Source organism: Chiloscyllium punctatum, chromosome 49, assembly GCF_047496795.1.
Source record: "Chiloscyllium punctatum isolate Juve2018m chromosome 49, sChiPun1.3, whole genome shotgun sequence".
NCBI classification, from domain to species: Eukaryota; Metazoa; Chordata; class Chondrichthyes; order Orectolobiformes; family Hemiscylliidae; genus Chiloscyllium; species Chiloscyllium punctatum.
The window spans coordinates 47572985-47599755 of NC_092787.1; the positions used below are offsets into that span (position 1 = coordinate 47572985).

The 26771-nt window shown below is 43.1% G+C and overlaps 1 protein-coding gene across 4 annotated transcripts in view; it reads left to right on the forward strand.

Moving 5' to 3' along the window:
• abca2 (ATP-binding cassette, sub-family A (ABC1), member 2) overlaps positions 1–26341 on the forward strand; it is a 548786-nt gene extending 522445 nt beyond the window's left edge. For all 4 annotated transcript variants that reach the window (XM_072566424.1, XM_072566423.1, XM_072566425.1 and 1 more), the window contains exons 46-49: positions 1866–1968; positions 6409–6546; positions 12793–12999; positions 22411–26341. In XM_072566424.1, the coding sequence (XP_072422525.1) occupies positions 1866–1968; positions 6409–6546; positions 12793–12999; positions 22411–22446 (484 nt within the window). In that variant the 3' untranslated portion in view covers positions 22447–26341. The remainder of the gene's footprint in view (positions 1–1865; positions 1969–6408; positions 6547–12792; positions 13000–22410) is intronic.
• The last annotated feature ends 430 nt before the right edge of the window (positions 26342–26771 follow it).

Below are 26771 nucleotides of genomic sequence, written 5' to 3' on the forward strand. Positions count from 1 at the left end.
CTATGCCCTCTAGTTATAGATTCCCCCCTACCATGGGAAAAAGATCTTGGCAATTCGCACGATCCATACCCCCTCATGATTTCATAAGCCTCTATAAGGTCACCCCTCAGCCTCCGATGCTCCAGGGAAAATAGCCCCAGCCTGTTCAGCTCTCCCTGTAGCTCAATCCCTCCAACCCCAGCAACATCCTTTTCTTGCACCCTTTCAAGTTTAACAATATCTTTCCTATAGAAGTCAAAAAACTCCAAGTTAGTTAAATACAGTTTCACCTTTAGAGATCTGTGCTGACTCTTCGTAATCAACCCACCCCTTTTCATGTCTGGAGGGGCTGGAGAGTGCAATCAAAGCCTGCGTTGATGTCGCAGAATGCTGAGACTAGACAATCCCATTCACTTTGATCAGAGAGATCTTGCTGGTGTATCAGTTATGGGCCATAGAAACGCCAACAAGATGTCTCTGAGAGATCTGAGCACTTAGCCAGGAAGTGATGACCTGTTAAAAGGCTTTGAGTCAAAACGAAGGAGCTTGGAAATGGAGCAGTAGGTATCAAAAGTGAGCTTTTTGAGATGAGGAGTGAGTAAAAAAGTGGAGCGGTTTTGTACTCAGGGCATCCAGTAACACTGAGGTACAGACAGTTAGTGAAGGAATGAAAAGAGCTGGGAGTGCATCATGTGGGAAAATATCAGCTTCTCCAAAGGTTGGGAGTGGGAGGTAAGAGAGAATTTGCAGAATAGAGTAGGAATTGGGTAGTGGGCAGGTGGAGAAGTAGAGGGTCAAATGAAAGGACGAAGGAAGGGGAGTAGCAGTGGAGTGCAACTGTAGATGGATTCAATATACTCAGCTGATAGTGTACTTCGATTGTCAGACTTTTTTTAGCATTAGAATCCTGACATTTTTGAAACAGGCCCTTCACCCCAAAAGTCCACACTGAACCCCTGAAGAGTATCCCACCCAGACCCATTGCCCTATGACTAATGGACCGACCTACACTGTTGCAGTGGTAATCACAGATAAACACAGTTCAGAGAATCCCTACAGTGAGGAAACAGGCTCTTCGACCCAACAAGTCCACACCAACCCTCTGAAGGGTAACCCATTCCTTTACCCTATTATCCCATATTTACCCCTGATTAATGCACCTAACTGACATATCCCTAAACACTATGGGGCAATTTAGCATGGCCAATTCACCCTAACCTGCACATCTTCAGATTGTGGGAGAAAACTGGAGCACCCGGAGGAAACCCATGCAGGAACTCCACACAGACAGTCGCCCGAGGCTGGAATCGAACCTGGGACCCTGGTGCTGTGAGGTAGCAGCGCTAACTGCTGAGCCACACTATTGGTACAATATTTATATTTTTCTTCTCTCTCTTATCAACTAAAGGAGTTCAACTGAATCAAAATGGTAAATCTGGGTCTAAATAAATTGTACGTCTAAAATATGAATTTCTTTTAAAGTACACACAACCATCGTAGGTTTTACACAAGAGGGTTTTTTTTTCAAAACGTGTTCATCTACATGTGGATCGTGTCTATGTCTGAGGTAGAAACATTAAAGAAAGGAGCAGGAGTAGGCCATTCGGCCCTTCAAACCTATTCCAACATTTAGTATCATCAGAGCTGGTCATCCAACTCAGTCTCCTGATCCCAATTTTGCCCCATGCCCTTTGATTACTTTAGATCTAAGAACTATATTTAGTTTATCCTTGGGATTCTGCCCTTTGAGCCCCATTTAAGGTCAATGCAGGTGCACAATTTCTTCCAAACTCCGCGTCACACAAAATTTTGGATGTACGATGATGGTCATCTGATGTTAAGATGGATTCAGATTGATCACCGCTTTTGGTTTGCTTCTTCCCAAGGTTTGGCGATGGCTACATGATCACTGTCCGTACAAAGGCCAGCTTGTACGTGAAAGAAGTTGTCCGCTTCTTCAACAGAAATTTCCCTGAAGCAGTTTTAAAGGTAAGAATTTGGCCGAAATCTATCATCTTGCTTGATTTGTCCTTATGCATAAATAGATGCAACAGGGAACACTGACACTGTCCCTTTAAACAATTGGTGCCACACCATAGTATGTTGTCCCTATGTTCCTTCCCAATCCAACAGCATAAGTACACTCATCCTGGAAATGTGCCTTGTTTGTTTGTCCAACAGCGATATGTATTACCGTCTCACTTGCCTATTTCACACTGGCTGGATGACCTCCTGACCTGTTTCTAACTCTTCCAAAGTTTAGGAACAAGTTCAAATCTGCCGCAACCAATTGTGATTGTTTCTGGGCAATTACCTAGCTCACTGGAGGTGGAGGAGGCTCCATTTAAATCCCCATCCTCAAAGAAGGAAAAGCAATCACATATAAGGAGACCATCAAAGTGATCCTTTAAAGTTGATTGTGACCTGTAGTGAGTAGAATGCTCAAAATTCCACTCCAATCTTGTCATTCGTTGGTGCTAAGATGTTGCTTTGTTTCCTTAGCAGTAAATTGTGACTAATTCATTTCTGTCAGTTTCCCTAGAACGGTTCAGCCAAATTTATGAGCGCAGTTTCTTCAGCAACCTTCAGAATTTTAATGTGAGACAAAGTAGACAAACTGCGCGTGACAAGGTGCCATAAACAGCAATGAATCGGATTAACTGTCAGATAATCAGTTCTTAGTGACTTTAGTTGAAGAATAAACATTGGCCAGGGCATTCTGTTTAAGTGGAGTCATGAAAAGTTTTGCATTCACCTGAGATGGAAGACTTTAGTCTCGGCTTAATATCTTGCCTGAAACACAGCACCACCAAAAATGCAGCGCTTTCTTGATAAGTATCTGCTTAAATCATGTGCTCAAGTCTTGAAGGGGGGTTTGTAACGGTGACCTTCAACAATAGAGTACCATCACTCCTATGTAATTCAGTGATGGACAGTGGTGTTACAGATCCACATTCTTTTGTATTTATGCTTACAAGGTGCTAGGGGTAAATTTAAACAAAGGAAAAGCATCTTTGCCAAATTTATTTGGATCTTTGATAACCAACAACTATGAAAGGTCAATCAATTACCATGGATTTTGAGTACCTTATTTTAGAATCATAGAATCCCAACAGTGCAGAAAAGGCCGTTCGGCCCATCAAGTATGCACTGACTCTCCAAAGGATATCCCACACTATTCTTATAACCCCACATTTACCCAAGCTAAATACCACCCTGGCTAATCCACCTAAGATCCATAAACCCTGGACACTATGGAGCAATTTCCCATGACCAGTCCAACAGGACTGCATATCTTTGGACTGTGGGAGGAAACCAGAGCACCCGGAGGAAACCCACATAGACAGGGGAGGATGTGTAAGGTCCACCCACAGTCACCCGAGAGTGGAATTGAACCCGGGTCCCTGGCACTGTGAGGCAGTAGTGCTAACCACTGAGCCACCTGGCCACCCCTTTTATTTTGCAACTAAAATGAGATGCCATTCGGCCTGCATCTGAGGACTCATGAGGTCAGTAGGATACTTTATCTGTTCTCTTACCTTCCCCCAACTTCACCTCTGCACCAACCATGAGAGCTCCTGTCTGGAATTCAGTCGTATGTTCAAAAGAGAATTGGCCGTAGTTTTAAAAGAATAAAAAAGATAGTGTGGCCACAAGAAAGAAGCAGGTCAGTGGAATTAATTAAGGAATAGTTACAGAGAGCTGACACAAGCAGTTGGGTCAAATAGCTGAATGGTTTGAGCATTATAATTTTACACCATTTAGCTGCAACTACACTATAAGCCATCTGTCTATAATTAACTGCAGTCCTGTAGGAACCATGGGCACCTTGCTGTTTCAGAGAGCAACAAGTGGGTAAGGATTAAAGAGAAGACCATTCTGAAGAAGAATCACTGAACTCCAAGAGTTAACTCTGAATGCTGTCCACATGATGCCAGATCCGCTGAGACTTTCCCGCAATTTCTGTTTTTATTAAGGATTAAAGGGCCCCATTTTTTATATAGAGGTTGACTGGCAGGAATCTCCCCATTGTCACCATCTGCCATGGGCATGTTGTAAGGTTGGCAGTTTGACTGGCCACGTCATGAGCACCCCCTTCATGCCCTAGAGTGAAACTTGAGCTTGGAGCCCCACTCTCAGAGTGGGGTACACTCTCCCTTGAGGCACAAGCCCTCTCCTGTGTGAGCTATCAGTGAGCTGCAAAATGACCAAGGTCCCACTGTAGTCGATGGAGCACATTTATTGCATCATTTTACTCCACCTCTTAAAGAGGAGTCAAAAGTTAAAGCATCTCATCTACAAATGTCATAACATTTTGAAAAGAGCAATATGCAGTGAATAGTTTACATACCTTCTGCTGCTGTACACGCCTTACTCCATGAAGACTAGTGAAGATCTCCGTCCTTAACCTTAGCTCACTCCACCCTGCCTCAGCTGAAATCCTCTTTCCTGGCTTTGCTGCCTCTTGACTATTGAGTGTGCTGCTGGCTATCTCTTCATCTACCCCCAACATAAAAGGCCATTGATCTAACACCACTAACTTTGTTTTTCTGTGACATTCTGTCATCACCTGCAAGGTGATGTCATCATGAAAGGAGCAGAATGATGACCAGTCACCTCAACTCAGAATAAAATAGGGTTTAACTTTGGGTTCCACCCTTTCAATTTTTGGTTTGAACCTCTTCCTCTGTTGAGGCGTTATTTGAAATAGGTTTGTACTTTCAAAAAACACAACAGAACTTCCCAATGCAACAACAGGAAGGGAACAGAACAGCTGCTGATTCTAGCAGAAGGGGATATGTGTGCTCAGTCTGGCTGTCTCTGCAATGGTGTTGACTATGCTTTTTTTGAAACAATCAACAGTCTTATGCCATCTGGCCCAGTGGACACAGCTATCTGCTTGCACCCACTGTGCTGGAGGATGAGCATCAAATATTATGTAAATCTGATAGACCCCTCTGGTCTCTTAGTGCTTGTTCTGCATTACTCCTACTATAGGATCTGGCTCCATTTTTTTTTCTCCACAAATATTTGTCAAAAACACACACAGTTGGCCCTAGTTCCTGTGCTGATTAGTCAACCTATAAATGAAAGGGGAGGTAGGCCTTGTTCAGTCTAGGCATCTGTTTGGTCCTAAGACCCTTCAGTCTCAACTCCATCCATCCAATTGATGGTGGCTGATATCTGTGGGGACACTTGATTGATTAGAGGCCTATTTTGGCAGTCAGTTCAATTTGAACCTCTGGCAATGGAATAGAATTGCTAGTTTGGTTGGAGAGAGAATGAGCTTGGGAGCCAGGATTGGACAGGGATAGTCCAAATGATTATAATGTGAGTCAATGTCCAAGGAATAACTCATCCAGAAACAAAAAGCAAAGTACAGGAGTTGGGGGTTGGGGAAAAATCGGTATTTAGAAGTTGTCTTGCATGGAGTGAGCACCATTTGTGTAATTGAAGACTAGAAATGCAAATAGTAAATGCTGACTGTGCACATCAACATCTCTCAAGAAGAGATTTGGAAAGCTCAGAAAATTGAGAGATAAAGCAGTTCAATAGTTTTAGGTAAATGACGACTGGAAAGTTGTGATGAGCTCATATTGGATATTAGCTTGAACTCAGTAGGTGTATTGTGTCCAGCTCTGGCTGCCACACTACAGGGAGGCTGTGAAATCTCTGGAAAGTGTGCAGAAGAGGTTTGCAAGAATAGTTCCAGGGACAAGGTAGTCCAGTCACATGGAAAGATTGGAGAGATTGTGACTCCTTTTCTTGGACAATGTGATGGATGTTTTCAAAATGATGAGGGATCTGGACAGAATCTATAGGGAGAAACTGTTTCTCTCATAAATGGATTGAGAATCAGAGCGGTGCAGTGTTGGCGTCTTGCAAAAGAAGCATATGAGATCAGGAATTTTTTGTTTTACACGGCGAGTGGTTACGTTCTGGAATACACCGCCGAGAAGTATGGTAGAGACGGGTTCAACCAAGGCCTTGAAGAGGACATTGCAAGGAAAAGGCAGGAGAATGAGACAAAAGTTAAGATGCTCAAGGAGCTGGTGCAGACCCCACAATAGGCGAAGTGACAGACTTCTGAGCAATCATAGTTCTATGATTCTATAATGTGGGCACAGTAGCTCAGTGGTAAGCACTGTTGCCTCACAGCACCAGGGATTCCATCCTGAGTGACTGTGTGGAGTTTGCACATCCTCCCCGTGTGTGCGTGGGTTTCCTCCGGGTGCTCTGTATGACTCATTCCAATTGTTTTGCCAATTTCAGAAATTCCATTAGACTCAAAACAGATGCTCTCAAAGCAGTTACTCTCCACAAATGCTGCCAGATCTACTGAGTCTCTCCAACAATCTGTTTTTTATCTTAGATTTCCAGCACCTGCTTACATTGCTGTCATCTGATCGAGTCTTTGTTTTATTCTAGGAGAGACACCATACCAAAGTGCAGTACCAGCTGAAGTCGGAAAACATCTCACTGGCTCAGGTTTTCAGTAAGATGGAGCAAGTGGTCGATGTATTAGGAATTGAAGATTATTCCGTCAGTCAAACCACACTGGACAATGTGAGTAAATCCCACAGCATGTCGCAATCAAGGGTGAAGGTAATTTGTGAATCTCCGGCAACATTTCTTTGGTAACTGATGGTATAATTAACATTCTTCCAAGCTAATAGGTGACATTCATGTGGCAAAATCATGAAAACATTCAAGGAAAAATTTAATTTTTGTTTGGTCAGTTTCATGGATACAAAATGAATCTTGTCACCACAAACAATTTTTCTCCCATCTGCTGTGATCCAGTAAGCTTCTGTCTGTAACACACACACACACACACACACACACACACACACAAAACTTACATTTACATGCAGCCTATAGGTTTTGATACGCCAGCCAATATTAAGCCCTCTTAGCATGACACTCAGGTAAGCCAAAAGCAAGTGTATAGCTCAGAGAGGGAGTTTTACATTATGGTTGCTTTTCCATTTTTGTGGTTCAAATGACAAGTCAGATAGCCCTTACAGTCACAGATCTATACAGCACGGAAACAGACCGTTCAGCCCAACTTGTCCATGCCAACCAGATATCCTAAATAAATCTAGTCCCATTTGCCAGCATTTGGCCTATATTCCTCTAAACCAGTGTTTCTCAATGGCGGGGGGAAGCACCGCCTGAGGGGCGTTTGCCTTCCTTCAGTAGGCGTTGCAGTCAAAGGGGGCACTGAACAACTTTGTAGAGGGCTTACCAATCACTTGGAAGACTGCCGTGTCCTTGAAGGACATTGCTGTTTGCAGATGGATAGTCTCATAACAAGATAATGGGTGGCACGGTGGTTAGCACTGCTGCCTCACAGCGCCAGGGACCCGGGTTCAATTCCCGCTTCAGGCAACTGTGTGGAGTTTGCACATTCTCCCTGTGTCTATGTGGGTTTCCTCCGGGTGCTCAGGTTTCTTCCCACAGTCCAAAATTGTGGATTGGCCATGCTAAATTGCCCATAGTAAATGAAGGGGTGAATGTAGGAGAATGGGTCTGGGTACGTTGCTCTTCGGTGTGGACTTGTTGGGCAAAAGGGCCTGTTTCCACACTAAGTAATCCAATCTAACACGAGTCTGTTATTTTCCCTGCACCCATGGAGGCGTGCGCTCTGATTGGTTGCTGTGCTATTATTGATAGTCTTCTCTGTAAATGGCAAACCATTTGAACTCGTTCACCCTTGGCACTGATTCTTCTGCCGAGATCAATATCACCGAACTCGTGTCACTTCTAGGAAGACAAAACACAGCTTTTCAACTGTTCTACCGGGTGGCACCTTACAGCTAATTAGCTAATCAAATTTTGGTACTTGTCTGAGCGTCTTAAAATTATCGTGATAATGTAATACCCATGATTCCATCAGGGCATTCAAGTGACAGTGTAAAAATGGCCTCATAGAGTAAGAAAAAGTGCAAGTAGTATAGCATGGACTATTTGCGATATGGCTTTATTCAATCTCCATCTAGTAAGCAGTTAGCACTGTGCTTGCTCTGTGAACAAAGTTTTTCCAACGAGGCCATGAAGCCTTCCCGTCTTATTAAACATTTGGAAAAGAAACGCAGTGACAAAAAGGACAAAGATTTGGCATATTTTCAAACATTAACAAATAAATTCAATCAGCGACCAACTATTTCCACTGCTTTTTCAAAGATGGGAGCCACAAATGTGGATGGCCTTGTGGCATCATACAACATAGCAAAGCAAATTGCAAAATAAGACCCACAATCGCATGGGTGTTGTTCAGTGTGGTGATCTGAGATTGCTTCTGACAAAAATTGTATATGATTTAGCAAGACAACATGAACCACAAGGATCGCATTGACTATTTTGCTATCACAGACTAAATTTTATGCAGAGTGAGCCAAAGGTAGGTGGACAGTAAGAACAGTAATAAATGATAACATTTATTTTTTGTTGTATATAAAACATATTTCACAAAAGTTTTCTGTTTCAGCACTGCAGTGTATTGCAGTTATATGTGCAAAAACAGACTTTGGTGATTTGGGGGCGTTGCATGCTTTCAAGGATAAGAAGGGGGCGTTGAATACGGAAAGGTTGAGAAACCCTGCTCTAAACCCTTCATATTCATATACCAATGCAGGTGCCTTTTAAATGTTGGAATTATGCCAGCCTCCACCATTTCCTCTGGCAGCTTGTTCCATACACTCACCACACTCTGCATGAAAAGGTTGCCCATTATGTCCCTTTTACATCTTTCCCCTCTCACCTTAAACCCTGTATCTTCTAGTTTTGGTCTCCGCTAACTCAGAGGAAAGGCCTTGGCTATTCACTTATCCATGCCCCTCATCATCTTATGAACCTCCATAAGGTCACCCTTTAGCCCCTGACACTCCAGGGAAAACAGCCCCAGCCTATTCAGTCTCTCCCTAAAGCTTAAACCCTCCAACCCTGACAATATCCTTGTAAATCATTTTTGAACCCTTTCAAGTTTCACAACATCCTTCCCATAGTAGGGAGACTAGAATTGCTTGCAGTATTTGAAAAGTGGTCTCACAAATGACCTGTACAGCCATAAATGACTTCCCAACAACTATACTCTATGCACTGCCCAATAAAGGCAGGCATAACAAACATCATCTTCACTATTCTATCTACCTGTGACTCCACTTTCAAGGAATTACAAACCTGCACACCAAGGTCTCCTTGTTCAGCAACACTCCCCAGGACATTACCATGGAGTGGATAAGTCCTGCCCTAATTCATCCTGCCAAAATGTAGCATCTCACATTTATCTGAATTAAACTCCATCTGACACTCCTCAGCCCATTGGCCCATCTGATCAAGATCCCGTTGTACTCTGAGGTAACGTTCTTCACTGTCCACGTCACCTCCAATTTTTGTCATCTTCTGCAAACTTACTAACCATTCCTTTTATGTTCACATCCAAATCATTTATATAAATGATGAAATGCAGTGGACCAGCACCGATCCTTATGGCACACTGCTGGTCACAGGCCTGCAGTCTGACTCTCCACCACCATCCTCTGTCTTCTACCTTTGAGCCAGTTCTGTATCCAAATGGGTAGTTCTCCCTGTATTCCATGAGATCCAACCTTGCTCACCAGTCACCCATGGGGAACCTTGTCGAACGCCTTATTGAAATCCACATAGATCACATGCACTGTTCTGCCCTCATCAGTCCTCTTTGTTATTTCTTCAAAAAAATCAAGTTAGTGAGACATAATTTCCCACGCACAAAGCCATGTTGACTATCCTTAATCAGTCTTTGCCCTTGCAAATATGTGCAAGTCCTGTTCCTCAGGATTCCCTCCAACAACTTGCTCACCACCAATGTCAGGTTTACTGGTCTATAGTTTCCTGGCTTTTTCTTACCACTTTTCTTAAATAGTTGTACCACGTTAACCAACTTCTAGTCCTCTGGCACCTCACCTATGACTATCAATGATACAAATATCTTAGTAAAGGGTCCAGCAATTGATTCCCTAGCTTCCCACAGAGTTCTAGGGTACACCTGATCAGGTCCTGGAGATCTATCCATCTTTATGCGTTTTAAGACGTCCATCACCACCACCTCTTATTAGGAACATTTTTCAAGATATCGCTATTTACTTCCCCATGTACTCTATCTTCCATATCCTCACCTACAGTAAACACTGATGCAAAATACTCATTTAGTATCTCCCCCATCTCCTGCAGCTCCACACATAGGTGGCCTTGCTGATCTTTAAGGGGGCCCTATTCTCTCCCTAGTTACCCTTTTGTACTTAATCCTTTTGGATTCTCCTTAACCCTATTTGCCAAAGTTATCTCTTGTTTGCAGTTTATAATATCTGACAATGCCTTGGTATTGTCATACACTGTTATCAATTTGAAGAAATAGCATTAGAAATAAAAAAGACATTTACTTATTGTGCCTCATGTCATTAAACATATTCACTTGAGTCTTATGAAATTAACCACCCTTGTTACATATGGACAGTGTACTGTAAACAGGCAAGCCACCTTTTTTTTTCTTTCTGATTTAAGGATGAGACTTTGACCAGAATATTAGGAAAAAAAATCAATAATGCAACTTTGTCAATCTGATGAGGTATTCAGAGGGTTAGACAGGGAGAGCCTTTTTCCAAGTATGGTGACGGCAAGCACGAGGGCGCATAGCTTTAAAATGAGGGGTGATATATATAGGACAGATGTCAGAGGTAGTTTCTTTACTCAGAGAGTAGTAAGGGTATGGAATTCTTTGCCTGCAACGGTAGTAGATTCGCCAACTTTAAGTACATTTAAGTCGTCATTGGACAAGCATATGGACGTACATGGAATAGTGTGGGTTTGATGGGCTTCAGATTGTTATGACAGGTCGGCGCATCATCGAGGGATGAAGGGCCTGTACTGTGTTGTTATGTTCTACGTTTGTTGTCTTACCCAAAGGGTAGCAGGGATACCAGTTTACAAAAGAATGGAGAACAAAGATTCTCGTTGAGTCCAACCTAAATTGATGTGTTTGCACCATCTTGTTCATGCATCAGTGGTGAAAGGAATTTAGGTCTAGGACCAAGTCTCTACTAGGAAAATGGAAGGCCTAGCTTTTACAGGAAAATAACCTTTGCACTAGACCAGTGGAGTGCCACAAGGATCAGTGCTGGGTCCACTACTTTTCATCGTTTATGTCAATGATTTGGATGTGAGCTTAAGAGGTGTAGTTAGTAATTAGTAATTTTGCTGATGACACCAAAATAGGAGGTGTAGTGAGCAGCGAAGAAGCTTACCTCAAATTATAACGGGATCTTGATCAGATGGGCCAATGTGCTGAGGAGTGGCAGATGGAGTTTAATTTAGATAAATGTGAGGTACTGCAGTCTGGGAAAGCAAATCTTAGGAGGACATATACACTTAATGGTAACGTCCAAGGGAGTGTTGCTGAACAGAGAGACTTTGGAGTGCAGGTTCATAGCTCCTTGAAAGTAGAGTCACAGGTAGATAGGATAGTGAAGAAGGCGTTTGGTATGCTTTCCTTTATTGGTCAGAGTATTGAGTACAGGAGTTGGGCGGTCATGTTGTGGCTGTACAGGACATTGGTTAGGCCACTGTTGGAATATTGCATGCAATTCTGGTCTCCTTCCTATCGGAAAGATGTTGTGATACTCAAAGGGTTCAGAAAAGATTTACAAGGATGTTGCCAGAGTTGGAGGATTTGAGCTGCAGGCAGAGGCTGAACAGGCTGGGGCTGTTTTCTGGGAGCGTCGGAAGCTGAGTGACTTTATAGAGGTTTACAAAATTGTGAGGGGCATGGATAGAATAAATAGATAAAGTCATTTCCCTGGGTTCGGGGGGTCCAGAACTAGAGGGCATAGGTTTATGGTGAGAGGGGAAAGATATAGAAGAGACCTAAGGGGCAGTTTTTTCACGCAGAGGGTGGTACATGTGTAGAATGGGTTGCCAGAGGAAGTGGTGGAGGCTGGTACAATTGCAACAATTTGAAAGGCTTCTGGATGGGAATATGAATAGAAAGGGTTTGGAGGGATATGGGCCAGGTGCTGTCAGGTGGGACTAGATTAGTTTGGGATATCTGGTCGGCATGGATGAATTGGACCAAAGGGTCTGATTCCATTCTGTACATCTCTGTGACTACCATTCTGTATTTTTCTGCACACTGGATTGCTGTTGTTTAGTAGGAGTGAGGATTTTGCTCTGAGCTTGATCCCCTGAGAAGCCTGAGCTTTTAAAAAAAACGAAACTAAAAGGAAATGTTGCGTACCTATCATTGACTTTCCACCTGAGGGCAAGATGGTAGATACCCATTGTTCATATCAACCACTTCCTCGGCAAGATGTCACAAACTTCCCGAATGCATGCACCGTTCTCCACACTCCATTTGCCACACTAAACATCCCATGCTCACCCTCCCAAACGATGTAGAAAAATCGCAATTAGTTTTGTCCTTCACACTGACACCCAGAATCGAAGCTGCTCAATCTCATCTCATGGAGGATATTACCAGTCCGCAGTGAGACATGGCGTCCAAACAGAACACCAGACTTGTTTCATTCTCGGATTCCCTCAGACAGTTTACCTTGAAATACTTTTAGTTGATGTTCATTTGGAAAATTCTCTGAAGCTTTCAACCAAAAGACTTGCATAAACGATGCTCCTTAAAACATTACTCTTTGGATAAGTATTAGTGGCCTGTCCTAAATGTCATCTCCTTCAGTGTCTTCCAGTGATGCACCTCTGTCAAAGGTGCTCTGTAAAGGCTGCTTTTAATGAGGCGTTCTCCCACTTTGCCGATTTTTGCAGGTGTTTGTAAACTTTGCAAAGAAACAGAGCGACAACCTGGAGCAGCAGGAGACTGTCAGCACCGGGAGTGTGCAATCACCCATCAAGCGCATCCTCAGCCTGCTGCGACCAAGGGGCACCACCACTGAACTGCAGGCTCTGACTGTTGAAGAGCCTGAAGAATTGGAGAGTGACGACGAAGGGCTTATCAGCTTCGAGGAGGAGCGTGTAAGTTCTGCGTATGGTTTTCATCGAACGACTGAGCATTTTGTTAGGCCCCATTCTCCCTGAAAGTCCACACGAAACATATCTTACAAGATGAAGGCATCATTTCTCTTCACCAAACCCTCCCCTCAGGTTTGCTGGTATCCTGACGACATTTCCGCCACCTCCAAAAAGACCCCACCACCAGGGATATATTTCCCTCCCCACCCCTTTCCGCCTTCCGCAAAGACCGTTCCCTCAGTGACTACCTGGTCAGGTCCACACCCCCCTACGACCCACCCTCCCATTCTGGCACTTTCCCCTGCCACCGCAGGAACTGTAAAACCTGTGCCCACACCTCCTCCCTCACCTCTATCAAGGCCCTAAAGGAGCCTTCCACATCCATCAAAGTTTTACCTGCACATCCACTAATATCATTTATTGTATTCGTTGCTCCCGATGTGGTCTCCTCTACATTGGGGAGACTGGGCGCCTCCTAGCAGAGCACTTTAGGGAACATCTCAGAGACACCCGCACCAATCAACCAAACCGCCCCGTGGCCCAACATTTCTACTCCCCCTCCCACTCTGCCGAGGACATGGAGGTCCTGGGCCTCCTTCACCGCCACTCCCTCACCACCAGACGCCTGGAGGAAGAACGCCTCATCTTCCGCCTCGGAACACTTCAACCCCAGGGCATCAATGTGGACTTCAACAGCTTCCTCATTTCCCCTTCCCCCACCTCATCCTAGTTTCAAACTTCCAGCTCAGCACTGTCTCCTTGACTTGTCTGGACTTGTCCGACCTGCCTATCTTCTTTTCCACCTATCCACTCCACCCTCTCCTCCTTGACCTATCACCTTCATCTCCTCCCCCACTCACCCATTGTACTCTATGCTACTCTCTCCCCACCCCCACCCTCCTCTAGCTTATCTCTCCACACTTCAGGCTCACTGCCTTTATTCCTGATGAAGGGCTTTTGTCCGAAACGTCGATTTCGCTGCTCGTTGGATGCTGCCTGAACTGCTGTGCTCTTCCAGCACCACTAATCCAGTATTTGGTTTTCAGCATCTGCAGTCATTGTTTTTACCTACATTCAGCCACTGTTAGTTCCAATTCCAAATGGACGTTTCCCATCAGGCATTGGTCCACCACTGCATTGTAGGCATATAGCAACTGCCTTTCCCAACTGTAGCTTTGATTCCCATCAGTGATTATAAATCTCTCAATTCCTGTCTCTGAGCTCTGTATCTATCCAGTGGGAGCCAAGGCATGCAGAGGTTACCTTGCATCTCAATAAGAGATAGGAATCTCTATTAATTTAGGCTAGTTCCAATTTCAGCTGTTGATTACCATGAGACTAGGGTCATTTTTGTTCTTGAGTGACAGTAAGGCTTTTTTATTGCTCAGAAGCCTGTATTAGTGGTCACCCTCCAGGCAGAACGATCGAATCCCTGTAGTGTGGAAGCTGAAGGTTTGACCCATTGAATCCAGGCTGACCCTCCAAAGAGCATCCCACACAAACCCATCCCCATTTCCCATTGCTAATCCACCTAACCTGCACATCCTTGGACACTACAGGGCTATTTAGCTTGGCCAATCCGCCTAATTTGCGCATCTTTGGATTGTTGGAGGAAACCAGAGCCCCCGCAGGAGAATGTGCAAACTCCACACAGACAGTCGTCCAAAGTTGGAATCAAACCTGGGTCCCGGTGCTGTGAGTCAGCAGTGCTAACCACTGAGTCACCATGCTACCCTCTATAAACAGTTCCTCTAAAGTCACCTCTCCAAGTTTGTCTGTGAAAATAGAATCATATTTTCGTAGCAAGTCTGAGCCAAGTTACCAAAATGTTTCACCAATTTGACCGCTTGTCACCAATGGAGGGTTTAAATGAAACCCAGGCAACTTCCAAAGGTGGTTGAGCAGAGGTCAGCGTAATTATACACTTCTATTGCAAATAGGGGAAGCAATTCTGACATTGTCATGCCTGTAGATAAGCATTGAGGTCAAAATGATGGCCAGGCATTTTTGTGGTCAGTTTTATTCCAACTCCAACACCACAAATTCCTTGTTCCTATATATGTAGCACCTAAATATATACACCTAATTAAATTCTCACCCAGTTATCTTCAAATAGCACACCTTTTCCCTTGTGCTGCTTGGTCTTAGATATCCCTGAAAGGTTGATTCTCCTCATTGGATGCTGCCTGACCTGCTGTGCTTTTCCAGCATCACACCCTCAACTCAGACATCCCTGCCAGACCCTGCTAATTTATTATATTGGGCATCAGCCCAGCTGCTTTCTGCCTACATTGTGACCATGACTAAAGATGTTTTTGTGTTTTCCACCTTGGAATGTTTCTGCTTGTTTATAGCCAGGGTAAATATCCTCATTTCATTTCCAAGTTATTTTATTTGGTGCTTTTAGACAGATACTAACTGTCCATGGATCAGCTTGTAACCTTACGATGGGGGTCTGTCTGTAATGTAAAGGTGCCACAAGGAGAGAGGTTTCTCATAATGGGGGCCTTCACTGCATTAAGGAATTGATATTAAACAGTAGAAGGCTATTCAGCATCTTGAGGGGAAAGTGAGGACTACAGATGCTGGAAATCAGAGTCGAGAGTGTGGTGCTGGAAAAGCACAGCTGGTCAGGCAGCATCTGAGGAGCAGGAGAATCGACGTTTTGGGCATAAGCCCTTCATTCTTATGCCCGAAATATCGATTCTCCTGCTTTTCAGATGCTGTCTGATCTGCTGTGCTTTTGCAACAACACACTCTTGACTCTATTCCGCATCTTGAGCCTGTTCCACCATTCAGTGAGATCATGGCTGATCTGTTGCCTAACTCCATGTACCTGTTTTGGCCTATTTTCATTAATACCTTCGCCTAACAAAATGTTGTCTGTCTCAGATTTAAAATTAACAACTGATCTGGCATCCACTACCATTTGGGAAGAAAGTTCCAAAACGTTCCCCCCTTCCCCCCCCCCCCCCCCCCCCCCCCCCCACCCCCTTCATGTGTCGATGTTCTTCTTAATATCTCCTGAATGGTTTGGCCTTAATTCTCGGACTATACCTCCTAGTTGCAGAATCCCCAACCAGTCCAAATAGTTTATCTTTGCCTTCTCTGCCCTTTCCTGTTAATATCTTGAAGAATTCAATCAGGTCACACCTGAACCTTTTATATTCAAGAGAAAGTCTCTCCTCATTGCCTGGACTTTAGGGTTAGGTCATCGCTCTTGCAAACCTATGTTATACTCCATCCAGGGCCAATATGTCCTTCTTCAGGTGTGATTCCCAGATCTACTTACAGTGCTCCAAGTGGGGGCTAACCACAGTTTTGCATAACTGCAGCATAGCTTCTATATCCTTGTAGTCCAGTCCCCTAGATATAAAGGCCAGTATTCCATTAGCTTTCTTGATTATTTTACTGCACCAATTTGTGACATTTTCAAGATCTATACACCTGAATCCCCAAGTCTTTTTGGGCATCCATTGTATTTAACTTCATACCATCTAGAAGGTACCCAAATATCCTTTTCCAGTCCAAAGTGGAAAACCTCACATTTACTTACATTGAACTCCATCGTCCACAATTTTGCCCTTTCACTTAGTCTGTCCATAAACCTTTGACATTTTATGCTATCATCTGCACTGTCTACAATGCCAGCTAGCTTTGTGACATCAGCATTTTTGGATATATGACTTTGTATGCCATTATACAAGTCTTTAATAAATAATGTGAATAACTGAGGCCCTAACACAGATCCAATGGGACACCACTGGTCACATCCTGTCCATTTTAGTACCTATCCATGATCCCTACTTTCTGTCATCAGCCACTTCATCCATCTCTCAGCCAGGTCAGTAATTTGCCCTCTGCTCTGAAGGCTTCCATCTTAGTTAATGACCTCTTACGTTGGACTTTATCAAATGCCTTCTGGAAGTCTATATCAACAACATCCATAGACATTCTGAGGAAGGGTCACTCGACCTAAAACGTTAACACTGATTTCTTTCCACAAATGTTGCCAGACCTGCTGAGCTTTTCCAGCAAGTTTTGTTTTTGATCCATAGACATTCCCCTGTTTCAAAAACAAATCAGTGAGGTCAGGCAGGCATGGCACCCCCTGTCATGAATGTATGCTGGCACTCAGCGATGAACTGAAAATTTTCAAGGTGTTCAATCACCCTGTCCTTGATTATAGACTTTTCAACTATTCCCCCCCCCAAAAAAAATTCAACTAATTGGTTTGCAAATCCCTTGTTTTTCTCATTTGTCTTTCTTAAAAAGCAGAGTGATGTGTGCCATGAGCGCATTAGCCACCTTTCCTGTCCATATTGGTAGAATCCCCACTGTGTGGAAACAGGCCTTCAGGCCCAACAAATCCACACCAACCCTCTGAATAATGACCCATTCCCTTATCCTATTACACTACATTTCCCCCTGACTAATGCACCTAACCTACACATCCCTGAACATTATGGGCAATTTAGCTTGGCTAATTCATCTCACCTGCACATCTTTGGACTGTGGGAAGAAACCAGAGCACTCGGAGGAAACCCACGCAGACAAAGAGAGAATGTGCAAACTCCACACACAGTCGCTCGAGGCTGGAATCGAACCTGGGTTGCTGGTGCTGTGAGGCAGCCGTGCTAACCACTGAGCCACTGTGCTGCCCCTAAATTCCTTGTGGTGAGATTTTGTGATGACAAGAGAACTGCAGAACCCCATTTTGCCTCTCACTTGCTTCCACCAAAGATAAAAGTGAGATTATACTTCTATTTGTATCATATCTCATTGTGTCAGAATGCCACACTGCCTCAAAATTTGAGCTATTTTGAGCAATAACTTTTAGTGTGACGGCTGTTCTGTAACAAAAGCATTGAAAATCAGCTTTACAATAAGGTGCAAAATATAATTAGCCAAATAGTTGGCTTCCCCTAAGAGATAAATTGTTTTGCAAAACTGTGTCATTCAAATGTTACAGTGAGGGTCAGTAGCACATTAGTCACCTTCCCCGCCCAAACTTCTTGCCAAAAGGCTACTGTAAACTGTGTTTATAAATTGTACAATTGATAAGACTAACACTGACCCATGTGAGGGTAAGTTAGATTTCAAGTAAGCAGTTGCAGAGCTCAAGCCAGCTGGATCAGACTTGCTCAGGATTACAAGGAAATGTGCTGTGAGCAATAAAAATGGACAAAGTAGATTCCAAGAGTTTGACATTTTTGATTGAGTTGATATCAAGCATATTCTTGCAGTGCAGAAAGGAAAATAACACAATAGGGTTGGGAGTTTCAGTTGAAGGCCAATTTCCACTCACCAACTCTCATATTCCAAATTTTCCACTCAGGGACTAATAAAGCCTGGAGCCTGGGCTGGGTCTAAATGTAGAAATTAGAGACCGCAATTTCCCTTCCCATGTGGTTAAAGATGCCCTCCAATGCATCTCGTCCACATCCCACACCTTCGCCCTCAGACCCCACCCCTCCAACCGTAACAAGGACAGAACGTCCCTGGTGCTCACCTTCCACCCTACAAACCTTCGCATAAACCAAATCATCTGCCGACATTTCCACCACCTCCAAAAAGACCCCACCACCAGGGATATATTTCCCTCCCCACCCCTTTCCGCCTTCCGCAAAGACCGTTCCCTCCGTGACTACCTGGTCAGGTCCACGCCCCCCTACAACCCACCCTCCCATCCTGGCATCTTCCCCTGCCACTCCAGGAATTGCAAAATCTGCGCCCACACCTCCTCCCTCAACACCATCCAAGGCCCAAAAGGAGCCTTCCACATCCATCAAAGATTTACCTGCACATCCACCCATATCATTAATTGTATCCTTTGCTCCCAATGTGGTCTCCTCTACATTGGGGAGACTGGGCGCCTCCTAGCAGAGCGCTTTAACGAACATCTCTGGGACACCTGCACCAATCAACCACACCGCCCTGTGGCCCAACATTTCAACTCCCCCTCCCACTCTGCCTTGGACATGGAAGTCCTGGGCCTCCTTCGCCGCTCCCTCACCACCAGAAGCCTGGAGGAAGAACACCTCTTCTTCCGCCTTGGAACACTTCAACCCCAGGGCATCAATGTGGACTTCAATAGTTTCCTCATTTCCCCTTCCCCCACCTCACCCTAGTTCCAAACTTCCAGCTCAGCACTGTCCCCATGACTTGTCCTACCTGCCTATCTCCTTTTCCACCTATCCACTCCACCCTCTCCTCCTGACCTATCACCTTCACCCCCTCCCCCACTCACCCATTGTACTCTATGCTACTCTCTCCCCACCCCCACCCTCCTCTAGCTTATCTCACCATGCTTCAGGCTCTCTGCCTTTATTCCTGATGAAGGGCTTTTGCCCGAAACATCGGTTTTACTGCTCCTCAGATGCTGCCTGAACTGCTGTGCTCTTCCAGCACCACTAATCCAGAATCTGGTTTCCAGCATCTGCCGTCATTGTTTTTACCTAAATGTAGAAAGTACTGTTCTAAAGCAGCCACATAACCAACACACCCATGATCAAATTAATTTAAGCGAGGGCACTAACAAAAGATAGAGATGCATTAATGGGAATTTAACCTGCCAAATAGCTTTAAAGGATTCATAGACCTCCCAGAGATTTGTCAATTCACAAGTGCCCCAGTATATAAAGGCTTTGTAACTTCAGTGGAAACAATTTGTGTTGGATGAAACATCCGCCCTTGAAAGGATGAGGGAAATTTCACGTTGAAAGGTGCGATGTATATGATATAAATCTGGGAAAGGATGGCAGGGTTGGAAAACTTCCCAGAAACAATGGCCTTTTGCTTTAAAATCAATTAATTAATAATTTTAAGATTTTTTTTTGTTTTTAAAAGGCAAGTTGAAAAACAAGGCACTGTTTGGGATTTCACTGATCCAGCTGGAACATTATTCACTCTCACATATGTAGCCCTCCATCATCTCAGATGGTAGGGGTAGTGTTGCCCACCTAACCCTTCCACCCACTGATGGAGAACCTTACCACTCTCTCCAACTTTTCTCCTTCTCTCAAAGTCGCTTCACCTCCTTCAATTCAACAAGGAACCTTTCTCCCCTTCCAACCCTGTTAATCGAGGTACACTCCTCAACTATTCAAGGTCATACCTTTCTGTCTGTTAATGCTGAAACATTTCCACCTCTTGCCACTCAATGGTCGCATTTTCCTACTCTCTACCCAACTTCCGCGCAATGTAGCAGGTGATGGTCAAATATGAGGATATGATCGTAGACTGAGAGCATGACCATTCATAAATGACATGAAGAAGTACTTTTTCAAACTAAGGGTTATGGAACTCTGAATCTCACTCTCGCTCTGTCTCTCTTCCCTGTTGATACCCCCATCAACCCCCTGCCCCATAAACAAAAAAAAATTGAGCACAAACTGAATTGATTGATTTTTGTTACGCGTGGATAATGAGGGACATGCAGCCAAGTTAAGTAGATGGGATTAGAATTAAGTTTTATTGTCATCTGTACTGAAGTACAGGGATACAGGACCACAGTAAAAAGTGTGGACTCACCATTCTCGGTGCTATCTTAGGTCCAAGGTACCTCGGTACAAAATCTTGGGTACAAAGTAGAAAAGCAAAGACTTAAGTTAAAAGTCTAACGTTACGGTTCTTGTTAGTATAAAGGAAAAAAGTAAAATTTAACATTTCATTTGCTGTTTAACCATGGGCCTGCAGACGCTCCACGCTGGACTTTCCCCTGTCTCTCCCCCGCACTGGGCTTGATCGCTCTCCTGCACTGGACTCAATCAAATAACAGATAACAGAGAACACAACATTACTGGTGGAAGTGGCTTGAGGGGCTGAATGACCTCCTCCTGTCCCCAGATATTTTCCATAGCTACCATCCCAACTCCATCCTTTTCAACCAGATTGGAGGAATTGGAACTATTTTTATTGTAGAAGGAAAGGTTGAGTGGAAATTTGATAAAATATATTTACATATCATGAGGGTCTGGTCAGAACAGACATGAAAATCATTTCCCCATTGGCAAAAGGATCAGGATCAAGAGAGCACATATTCAAAGTAATTTGCAGGAAAGGCAATGGTGTGAGGAGAGGCTTATTGAGCATCGAATGGTGACAGTCTGGTAGGCATTGCCAGGTATTCCTGATGAAGGGCTTTTGCCCGAAACATCGATTTTCCTGCTCCTCAGATGCTGCCTGATTGGCTGTGCTTATCCAGCACCACTCTGATCTAGACTCTGGTTTCCAGTATCTGCAGTACTTGTTTTTACCTGGTAGGCATTGCCAGTCAGTGTGAGGGAGGTAGCTTTCTGAGGCAGTACAGAGAGATTTGGATTGTTAACTATGCAGGGCTAAGTGGAGAAGGCAGAGGAGTGACACTAGGTAAATTGCTCCTCCAGTGTGCTGACACAGACATGATAGACCGAATTATCTCTTTCTTTACAGAAACAATTCTTTATGTCTAAAATAAGTTGAGCCTTGATGGAGGTGTTTGTTATCATGAAGGGTTTACGTAGAATGATTAGGAGATTACTGTTCTCAGTGGCAGAAGCCTTTGGAAAACACTACAACTCAACCTGAAGGGAAATGGCATCAAAGCCAGAGGAAAATAAATTAGACACAGCTATTGTGATCTGAAATGCATTGACTTAAAGGGTGGTCAATGGAGGCGCATTCATTGTAATTATCAATAGCAAGTCATTGAACATTTAAGCGAGAAAGAATTGCAAAAGTCTACAAAGAAAGAGCAGGGAGTGAGACAAATTAGATTGCACTGTCAAAGAGCTGAAGCACAGTGGCTGGACTGAATGGCCACCTTGGGTGCTGTTAAAGTCTAGGTCTTCTGTTTGTTCCTTCTGTCTATAACTATGTGTTCTCTCCCTTTGATTGCAATCCATTCAGCTTCCCCCACTTACCCACCCTCAGCCTCACTCCCACCCAAATGCCTACTCTTTATTGAGGCCCCATTTGTTAAAGAATGTTCTTGTACACTCACTGTGGGAACAATGTTCATCGTACTGGTGGAAGTGAGAGTGAGAGACGACAGAGTCCTGTTCCCGTGCATTCGGCACAAATCTCGAGAGAAGCATAATTCGGATTGGACGAGTTTGCTACTTTCTATGTAGGTGCTAGCCTCTCAAAAATACTGAGTGTCTTCATGAAGGTGATATATTTGGAGGGAGAAAAACAATACATATATCCTGGTCATCTAAATTTAAGAACTGCATACTGAATTGTTGCATTGCCTACTTCTCAAAAGGCTTCTCCAGTATGAGGAGGGAAGGAGTGGTGATTCGTTTTGCCGCAGTGTATGGGATAGACTCTAATTAACCAAACTGCCTGTCATATATATATGTGTTCGCAAGCATGGCTTTATTGCATGATTCCTGATGGAGATCATCTGAGTGTACATTTCCTTTTCTTCAGGCACAGCTTTCATTCAATACGGACACACTGTGCTGAGTGGATGAAATCCCATGAAGATTTCCATTTCTGAAGACCGTGTATACGACATTTGAGAACATTGAATCATCCCAGCACGAGACTAAAGGATCAGTGCCATGAAGGGGAATGGAAGTGACCGTCTGTGCGGTCAACAGTTCCTACGAGTTGAAGTACCTTCAGAGAGAGGGAGAGAGAGAGAGACGTTAAACTCATTAACCAGCAGAGAATGCTGTTTCGATGGTGCGAGTGGTTTTGATAACCCATGCATTGCTTCTCGGTCGTTTTGGCACAGTTGACCTCCAACGAACATGATTATTGCGTTTTATTTTGATGCACTGTCTAAGATTTTGTGTATAATACCTGTCTGCTGTGTATTGGAATATTTAAAAATATTTTAAGGAAGTGTAAAAGTGAAGAGCAAATAATTAGGGTCTTTATTTTCAATGACAAATTCATTGTAAGCATTCAGATATTTAATCTTTGTCATTACAGCAAGTTCATGAAATTATCCAACATTTTCAGGGTCTGGCATTACTCAATACAGTGAAAAGCAGATCACAAGTGCGGCCTAATGTCAATAAATGACGTTAAATTAAATGCAATTCCATTTAAATGCTAAGTGCAAGCTTAAATTACTATTGGTGCTTAACGGAGAGTAACCTGTGACGTTATGGCCAAGAACTGACAGTATGTTTATCAACTGCAGTCCAAGCTTCCAATAAATAATTAGAACTCTCAGTTTCAGATTTAGGAAAGGCATGACCAATTACAATCCTTTGAGGAGTGTTTTAGAAACAAAAATGTGCTTTTCAAATCTTATTTCTAGAAACGTACATGTGGCAGCACATCCTTACCCTCTTGAGTAAACCCACTGTGACTTTTTTATAAATGAGACATTTCATTGGTATTTTTCCCACTCATGTGCCATTAATTAGACTTTTAAAACAATTAAAGGCAAACCAAAGTCTTACTGGGACTAATGTTAACCCTACACTTTTCCTTAACTTTCCATTTTTCTTGAAACTACGAAATGTCCTTGGGGTTTTATTTCATGTACTTGGTGCCATTATCTTTAACACATTATTGAACACAAAACACTTACACTTAAATGGCAAACAAATCCACTTCACGTATCCCACCTCATAATGATCACTTCCATCAGGTGAATAAGAGGCTTTCGTTCAGACAACATAAATTAGATGGTACAGGATATTGCAGAGCATGACTTACTATTTCCTAAGACCGCCTTCAATTGGCTGAATTATTTTTATCCTGAAGTAGCTTTTGCGAAATGGCTCTCTTTTGGTATTATATTGACCTTACTAACCATCAGATATGTCTTTGTCACAGCCCAAACAGGAACCTATTAAGCGAAGGTAAAGCACAGATGTGTAATATTAAATGAATATGGTCCTTTTAGCAATAAAATAAAACATAATGTTCATCTTACCCTTTTCAGATATTTTAAGTATTATTGCACTCAAACATCAGCGTATCCCTGAGTAACTAAAATGGATATAAATTAGTTTTCACAAGAGCTTCTGCCAAAACTTCAGACACCAGGTCAAAGAGCATACCACGCTAAGGCTGATATTAAAGTGATTGTATAACCAGATTTCTCCAATTAAAGCAAAACCTCTCATCAAAATACAGCTGTGCATGTTGAAAACTGAGTGTTTACAATGACCTGCGGTAAAGGACTGCAACTTCACTTGAAGGTGCTTTATTTCAAATAGGTGTAAGCAGCACAACAAAAGATGCAATTGGAACCTTGGACTGCTGTTATTAGAGGTGGACAGTCAGCACTAATGCCCCTGATTATTATGAATACTCTGAACAGAAAGCGAGCAAGATCTCACTCATGCTTGAAGTAGATGTCGCATCAATTTCTTTTTCCCTGCTTTAATCTATTTCTTACAAAGATCTCTAGTCAATTCTGTTGCAGTGCCGAGAGAGAGTGACCTGCAATCACCCTCAAAGCTTGGCTGTGCATCAGGTAACGTGTGTGTGAGACTGTGTGCCTGAGTCTCCAACCTGAAGGTGACCTTGGACACTGTTAGTACCCAGGCAGCTGGCAGACAATTGGAACAGCCAAGAAATATAAACAGCCTCAGATTACTGCATTGAGTTATTCCGTGAATCTGGGGAGTGCCTTTCTTTATTTTGTTTTCGATCAAAGTTTTGAAATTAAACTATGAAATTTGTGGGCTGGGAGAAGAGATGACATTTTAACTTGATTTTATTGTTCAATACATTCTTGGTAAAGACTGCAATGAATGTAAGAATAATCAGTAAGGGACTTTTTATTTTGCATCGTTAGAATTTAATCTGCATTTATAATTCTGACCTTGAATGAAAAAGGCAGAATTTTAAAAAGTTCGTTGAAAATAACTTGAAATTTAGCAATTTTGCTGGGGTTTTTTTTCCCCTCCAGCTTTCTGCATTTTAATTTCCATTTGATTGCTTTCTTCATTAAGTGTAAACAAATCATGTTGTGTTTATTTAAAAGTACATTGTTCCTGGCAGCCTCATCATTGTCAAATCACACACCACATACTCGAACAGAATGAACTTGAGCGTTTGGGAGAGTGAAGCTTGTCTGAGAAAAAGTTTAAAAGAAACCAAGCAAAAAAAAAAGACAAATTATGAGGAATGTGCATTTTCTGTGTGGGGGCGAGAGAAGAGAATTCAATATAAAATGTGGTAAAGAGGGGTGAGCATTCCCATCAAACCCCTTTGGGGCAAAAAAATGATCTAAGACGCACAAAGCCATTCGGCATACTAATGGTTTTGTCTTGTCATGTTCCCTTTTTGCTTTCTTTGTGAAATATTAATAGTAGCTGGTGATGACGGTTATTGAGAGCAATGGGAAAGAACTGGATTTATGCAGGTTACTGAATTCATCAGCGTGACGCACCTCACTTGTAGTTTCTTGAAGCCACCCAGTCTGACTTGGCTGCTATTTCCAATGATACTACAGTCCTGCTCTTACTGATGAAAAAATGTATGACAATAAAGGGCTACATTGTCAACTTGGTTGTGGGCACTGTAGCATTAATAAGTGTAATTTTCGGGGACAGTGGAATGTTCGATATAAACTCTTCACACAGCGGGGACATTTCCTTCACTGGCTAGTAGTGATTCTGTTTTATACGAAAGCTAATTAAAATTACTCTTGAATCCCGTTGACTTGGGTCTTCCTCCATTATCCCCAAAATAGTGATGCCACATAACAAATGTACTGCTCCAAAATCAGTATCAATATGTTTTTATAATGAATTGATATCAACTGGCCAGTTTGGTGGCGGTCAGGTCTAATGCAGATGATGGTGACGACAACAGGTCTGGTACCCGTGAGCATCACAAGATAATGTTGTAACAGCATATTAGGAATGCAGTGCTGTTAATAGGAGCCCCTTATGGTTGCTGTTAACAAATGCCCTGTGTAAAGTTATGCATCGAACGACCATTCACTTTGGTTTCTCACCCCTCTTAATCTTGGAATTTTCTACAGTGACGGAGACCCCCCTCCTTTCTTGAAATACAGTTCTTGATTTTCCAAAAAAAAGTGACTTTCCTCAATTTTGCCTTTTCCATCAGAACCTCCTGCATTCACATTCTTGTATGTTTTTTGCAAGGTTTTTGTGTTGAGCCTGTTGAGCTGAGCTTTTTGATCATGGATTTATTTGTGTGTCGGTGGAGTTGTTGTGTTTGTTGGTGAGAGCAGTGGATGTGTTGAGTAATGTCATATTTGCACATTTCCCTGTCTGTGTCTCTTGTCTTTAATGGGGTATTTCTAACTGTTGGGCTAGAAGTGGCTGCATTGCTGTAATATTTTCAGTTTAGGGCAATGACAGAGCGGCCTGTATATCGCTAGCAAAAACAAAATAAATATTTGTTTTGTTGTATAAAACGTTTCCAGAGAGGGTTTGCCTTTTCATTTGGATTGTGAACATAAAGAAGGGAGTGAAGAAAAGCCTTTCACCACATCAAGCCCACCCCATCAATACTGAAGTACAGACATAAGCTGCAATCAGCATTTGTTAATCTCCCAGTTCATGTTGCAGCTGTACAGGACATTGGTTAGGCTGTGTACAATTCTGGTCTCCCTGCTGAAGGAGAGATGTGAAACTTGAAAGGGTTCAGAAAAGATTTCCGTGGATGTTGCCAGAGTTGATTCTACAGAGAGTGGTTGAACAGGCTGGGGCTGTTTTCCCTGGAGCATCGGAGGCTGAGGGGAGACCATATTGAGATTTATAAAATCATGAGGGGCATAGATAGGGTATTTAGCCTTTTCCCAGAGAAGGCATCATTTTAAGGTGAGAGTGGAAAGATATAAAAGG